This window comes from Embiotoca jacksoni, unplaced genomic scaffold (genome assembly GCF_022577435.1).
Source record: "Embiotoca jacksoni isolate LCO1_2020_lvr unplaced genomic scaffold, fEmbJac1.0.p SCAF_91, whole genome shotgun sequence".
Classification (NCBI taxonomy): Eukaryota; Metazoa; Chordata; class Actinopteri; family Embiotocidae; genus Embiotoca; species Embiotoca jacksoni.
In genome coordinates, this window is record NW_027185449.1 from 231,517 (window position 1) to 238,277 (window position 6,761).

At 38.9% G+C, this 6,761-nt stretch overlaps 1 protein-coding gene across 1 annotated transcript; it reads left to right on the forward strand.

Annotated features, from left to right (window-relative positions):
- The first annotated feature begins 1,319 nt into the window (after positions 1 to 1,319).
- r3hdml (R3H domain containing-like) lies at positions 1,320 to 4,901 on the forward strand. Its single transcript, XM_069141804.1, has 5 exons — positions 1,320 to 1,403; positions 2,782 to 2,900; positions 3,580 to 3,587; positions 4,019 to 4,163; positions 4,784 to 4,901. The coding sequence occupies exons 1-5, from the start codon at positions 1,320 to 1,322 to the stop codon at positions 4,899 to 4,901; spliced, it is 474 nt and encodes a 157-aa protein (XP_068997905.1).
- Positions 4,902 to 6,761: the final 1,860 nt, after the last annotated feature.

Genomic DNA, 6,761 nt, shown 5'->3' on the forward strand with positions numbered 1-6,761 from the left:
CCTGAAGGAGCTCTCTGAGATGTGACGTTCATGGAAAGGGGGACAGATATGAAGGTCACAATCGTGTTGACCTTTGACCTCCAAACTCCAAATATAGATATATATATATAAATACGTCCTTACTTTTGCAACAGTTCACTTCCAAGCTGATTCTCGGTTGCAGGACGTTGTCGGGTTTTTGCAGAAACTTCCTGTGGTTCTATAGATTTTAAATAAGTATAAATTATGAAAAGAATTACGGTATAAAAAATTAAAAAAAACCCTGCTGCACATTTTTAATTTGACATGTCCAGTTTCGTTTCTCATCTATCAACTGCGACTTCTTACAAACTTTTTCATGAGTTCAGATTTCTCTCGGTTCCCAGTTCTGTTGCAGAAGTTTGGTTTCGGTTGGGAAACACAGAATTAAGGAGCAACTGGACTGCGGCGTGTTTCCAAAAAGATGTCGGACACAAAACTCAACTTTTCTCATCAGATCTTGAACCCCGTCTGTTGATGGTCCGTTCCGGTTGTTCCTCTGTGTCTCGGCGACCTCATTGACCCCCGTGAGTAAATCTCGCCGAGCCGGGTGGTTCGCCGTGTACCTTGGCAGCCTCTCGCTCCACCTGGCGGAGGGCGTGGAGCTCTTCCTGGATCCAACAACAGCTGGAGACGAAGCGCCGACTCTCCCCGACGCAGCTTGTTTAAAACGTTTTCATCGAAACGTACCCGGGGACGGTCAGGAAGCAGCCGAAACATGAGCTCTGGTGAAGCAGCCTCCACCTTCAAAATAAAAGTCTCAAGTACTCTTCTTCTCTCATTTTCCTGTAAGATCATTTTTTAACAATTCGTATTGGGTCTAATAATGATTCTATAACAGATCTTTTCAAGTATTAATCCTACAAAGACAGTCCCTCCGTTAAAATATCACATAAATCACATACATTTCTAAAAATATTTTTGCATTAATATGCACTTACAAGACTTAAAATCTTCTTTATAACTCCTTGAGAATAAGTTTATTTTCTGTTTATGTCTTGTAAATGTTAAAGTGTTACAGGCACGTCAAACATTTTACGACTGAGAGTTTACGTACTTTCCTGCGTTTGTGACTTTTCTCTGAGGTTGCGAAAGAAAGAAAGAAAGAAAGAAAGAAAGAAAGAAAGAAAGAAAGAAAGAAAGAAAGAAAGAAAGAAAGAAAGAAAGAAAGAAAGAAAGAAAGAAAGAAAGAAAAGAAAGGAGGAGACGGGCGTGGAAGTGGTGGAGAGGACGCATGCGGGAGGGTTGAGTGAGTCGGAGACCCGTTGGCCTCCATTAAAACTCCCTGCCACACATGACAGATGGGCTTGTTTGCAAAGTCTGGGAGTGAAGTCAAGATCTCTGCTGCTCTTCTGCTGCTTCTGTTGAAGGATTCGCAGATAACGGTAAGAAGATTATTTCCCCCTTTTTATGCAGCTTATTTGATTGCAAACAAACTTGGTAAAAACGAATAAATTATGACAAGTTGTGTGAATGAACATTGCATGTTTTAGGTAGATTGTTGTCACACTTTTCTTTTAAAATTTATTTCAGGAGACTTTGCAGGAACAGACCTACTTATTTAACTGTGTACTGTGTGTGCTCATGAATGTTTTGATTGGTGTATTAATAGACTACAAATAACAAAACAAACAAAAAACATGAAGCAGAGGGTTAAAAGGAAATATATTGGGCTGGAAAATGAGGGAGTTTCGGAAAAGTTTCATTCAAGTAAAATATATTAGTGATCTGTGACCTGCAGAGTATATTGTGTGCGTGTTTTAAGTTGGATAGACATATCGAAATGTTCATCTTCCAGTTGGTAAAGTGTCTCCCATAATACTCTCTGTGGTTTGTTGGGATCTGATCCAGCCTACTTTCCAACCCATGAACTCCTCAGTGAGCTGCTTAGAAGAAATGACCCACTGGATGGTGGCAAACTTCCTTCGGCTGAACACAAACATTTTGGTTGTCGTTACCGAAGCCCAGAAATCTCTGGAGTCCAGATCCACTTGAAAACAAGAGCAGCGATTACAAACTAAAGGATTTACTAGATTATCGTCATCACTAAAGCTGCCTTTTTTTTTTTTTTTTAACATTTCCAAAGGCAGAGGTCAAAGGTCACTGTGACGTCAACATTTCAGGAACGCCTTTCAGAAAATTACCTCAAAATGTGGCACAAACGTTCACTTGGACTCAAGAACGCTCCAATTGGAGTTTGGTCATAATTTGGCCGTAACTCGAGAATTTCTGTTGCTAAATTGCAACAAACATCTCACATAAATGTTTGATAGATTAAAAATGATTAAGGGATGACCTTTTTAGAGCCAAAAGGTCAAAGGTCAACTTCCCCGCTTACATCTAAAACGTTTGGCAAAAAAAAAAAAAAAGAACAGAATCAGAAACTGTTGACCATATTTTCACGAATCGGACACTAATCTTTGTGCGTCCGCCCTTTGAAACTGATGCTGATTGTAAAAGATCTTCTGTGTTGTCGGGCGGAAGATTGTGTGTCAAGAAATCCATGTTTTAGAAGGTTTTTTATCTTCTTTGCAGCAAAAAAAAAAAAAAAAAAAAGAAGGACATTTGAAGCATTGTCTGTTGTCATGGCAACAACTTGGTTTTCAATTCAGAAGCAAGATTTATTGGACAAATTCCTTTCAAAGTCTTCACCACTGAAACCTGATTGGTCGGAGGAGGCGAACAGCAACTATTTATTTGCTTTTACTTCTTATTTAGCGTCATCCCTCTCATCCCTCTTTCTTTTTGCCGTCACTCTCACAGCTGTGGGACGAGGGACTCGGCAGGTCCGCCGACTCGTGGGCTTCGCGGTGCGTCTGGGATCACGGTCCGACGCGAGCCATGAAGTATTTGGGCCAAAACATGTCCATCACCACGGGGAGGTAGCACAGAGCTCCCAGCGAATTTTGTTTTTGTTCTACATGTGCTGTATAAAAGACGAATGACTTAAAAACGTGTGTGTGTGTGTGTGTGTGTGTGTGTGTGTGTGTGTGTGTGTGTGTGTGGGAGGAGGGGAGGGAGGGGGGTGAAGATGTTCAGAAATAATGACTTAATGATTTTTAATCAATTAAATTCAACATGAAAAAGGAGATACTTCCAGTTTTATTAGCACAGCGGGATTCTTTCTTTTTTCTTCTTCTTGTTGTGGCTCAAAATGGTTTTTTTTGTTTTTTATCAGTTTGGCTGCATGTTTGTTGTTGTAACCACAGAATGAAAACGATGTGCCTCCCTGATGCATCATATATAACAACGTGAACACCTGAAGTACCTTTTGCACAGTGAAACAGGAACTCCATCCGCGTTTTTGTTCTCCTTCAAATATGACGTCAATCATTGAAAAACACAACACGTCCTCATCGTTATGTGATGGTTTATATTTTGGGGAGAAAGAGGGCGGTTATAATGAAATAAACATGTCCTGAATATTCTGAGAGAGCAGAGAACTTTTTCTTTTCTGAAACTTAACGGAGAATAATACATCAAAAAGATTGGTTTGGGTTTATTGTGATCATGGGGATGAACAGAGGCCTCTTTTTTTCTCCTCATCAAAATCCACTGTAGCAGCACCAGTAATAGTTACTGATATTCAGGAGGATTTTAATGCAGTAAAAACATAAAACAAAACACAAGAAGAATTTTTGGTTTACTACAACATGGCAATCAAAATATTTCTGAATGGAGGCTTTATTTTCTTCAGTATGCCAGTTTTGAGTGACAGAATAGTTTTGGAGTTTTCGCATTATATTTATTTTTGATCATTTGGAATCTGGAGGTAAAAAGTAAAAGCTACAACTTCTATTTATCTATTATTATTAAAAAATAATAATAATTAATGGTTGCACATAAATGGGAGGAAAAAAGCTGCTGCAGTTTTCTAAGTAAAGAAAAGGAGCTGAAGATAAAAAAAAAAAACACCTTACAAATGTTGAACAGGAAAATCTTGAGCGAGTTTTTTCAAATCCTTTGTTAAATGTGATGGTTTCTGTTCGAGCACGTGAAGGTGAGATTGTGGATTTGTTTTCTTGTCAGATGGTCTGGGCGAGCAGCAGCCGGGTCGGCTGCGCCGTCAGGACGTGCTCCGACATGCAGGCGTTTGGCAGCAGCTGGAATCAGGCGACGCTGCTGGTCTGCAACTACTCCATAAAGTAAGAACCCGCTTTAAACATGTGAATTAAAACCAGCTAAATTCACCTTCTGGGCAACGAGTTCGATGACAAGACGACAATCAATGTGATCTCTTTCAAAGAAACCGAATACGTTTTTTTCTTTTCCATTAATGTCAATGTATTCCAATAATTTACAGCTTTTTTTTTCTTCCCTCTTCTGCCTTCACTTATACGACTTCAAAATACACACAGCAGCAGTGTTGGTGACGTCGCCCTTCTTTGTTTTATGAAGTTATTTAACGACGCCGAATAATCTGTAGATGAATAGTCGTGCAATCATTAACCTGGCGGCATAAAATTGTGCTGATCCATCACAAACATACCGACTTCAGTTCCCGTGAAATTGAACGCAACCAATACTGAAATAATACTTTCACACTTCATCCGTGGTGATTTCATTCAACATTTTGTCGATACTAGACGCTGATGCGTCAATGGTCATATCCAAGTACTTTATATCATTGGATGGGTTAACGACAGTAAAAAAAAAAAACACATATACATATATATATATATATATATATATATATATATATATACTGCGGACTTAAATCATTAAAAACATATTGACCATTGTTCTTCTTGTTTGTGTGTTTCAGAGGAAACTGGGTGGGCCAGGCTCCCTATAAGAGCGGGAAGCCTTGTTCTGCCTGTCCGTCCAGCTATGGCGCCACCTGCTGGAGGAACCAGTGCTCACCGAACACCAGAAGACTTTAACAGGAGGTAGAAAAAAAAACCCAAATAAACAAATCAGCTGCCACAACAAGTCAAATTTAACAAACAGGAAATGATGCAGCTGTCCAGTCACCACTATTTGTACTGTAAATATCTACTCGTGAATGTCTCACAGTTGGATTTCCATATTTGAAGTGATGAAATAACGTTCTTTTATTGGGGTGAAATGTTTTTTGTATTTTTGCACTTTTGTCGTTGATGGATTTGTTGGTTTGAAGTAACCCTTTAAAAAAATTCAACACTTTTATTGTACAGATTGCAGTGTTATTAATTATCTCTCCAACCTGATGAGCCAAATATTTTTTGTTTTTGCTCAAACAAAGTACAAATAAAATGTGCTTTGATTGATGGTTGTCGTAAATAAGTGGCGATGCTGTACGTCTCTGAGAGTAATCTGCGGTGTGTTTACTGCACTTCACCTCATTACATCTCACCGTTCAGAGACTTTCTCTGCCATAAAACGGGAGACCGATGAAGCTTTTATGGTGTAAAATATGAAGCACACGCACACACACACACACACACACACACACACACACACACACACACACTGCAGCCAATGAGAGCAAAACATGTAAAATATTTGATGTGGAAACCAATTTCACACAGCAAAAAAAAAATAAAAAAAAAAATAAATTCTCCATAAACGAGTGTGCAGATCAAAATAAAGAGACGACCAACCAGCAAAAACATGTTGAATGAAATCACCACAAATTATATATTTCAATATTATTTCACTATCGGTGGCATTAAATTTTATGGGAACTAAAGTCAGTATGTATGTGAGGGATAAACACAATTTATTAGTCATCTACAGAAGATTATTCTGCCCAGTAAAATAACTTAATTAGATATAAATCACATGGCTGTAGTCTGGGATCAACACAAAGACTGCAAACACAGATGGAGTTGAAACAAAACTCGATTAAAATATATACTTTCGTACACTTTTAAGATGTGCATTAGAGGATTATCTGGTCCACCTTAAAAGCCGGTCCACCTTAAGTAACGCCGATTAGCGCCACTAGGTGTCGCTCATTTTACCTTCTTCTCAATTAAAACCCAAACCGTCAGATCAACAAGGAACAACAGATTCTGCCCTCATCTTTGTTTAAATCCTCAGAACCGGGTCAAACATGGACTTAAGAAGCAACACCAAAAGCACTAGTGAGACGTTGGTAGGTGAATTTTTGTTTTTATTATTATTTTTTTTTTTTATAAATGTTTGGGCAAAGCTCGGCTGGCTGTTTATCCCTGGATATCACCGTTTATGCTAAGCTAACTGGCTTTTAGGAATATAGTGGGATTAGTCCATTTTTTTTTTTAGGGGGGGGGGGGCGTATAAAAACTTGTAAATTTTAAAAGTGTGTTTTCCTGCATGGTTTAAAAATAATTACCTTCATGAAATATGATTTTGAATTACATTTCAGTGGGCTGTCTTGACATCCATTCAGGGCCCCAAATCTGCACCAGCTAAACAGTTACCCCCCCCCCCCCCACCACCACCACCCCTCCTTCCCCCGCCACTCAAAACATACCTGGTGACATCAGTGATCACACACACACACCTTCAGCACATTCTCCACACCTCTCCCTCCTTCTTTCATGCACCTCCCTTCCTTTCTCTCTCATTTAACGCTTTCACTTCCCTCCCATAATCTGGATTTAAAAAGATTTTAAAAAAAAAGAAAGAAAAAGTCAGTGACGAGAAAAGAAAGAGAAGAAGAAGAAGAAAAAAAAGCACATAATAACTTTATGTCTATTTGAGCTTCTATCATCACGTTGCCATAGTTACGTGCTGCTGTATAGATCGGTGTCCATACGAGCCCTGGTTACTGTTTA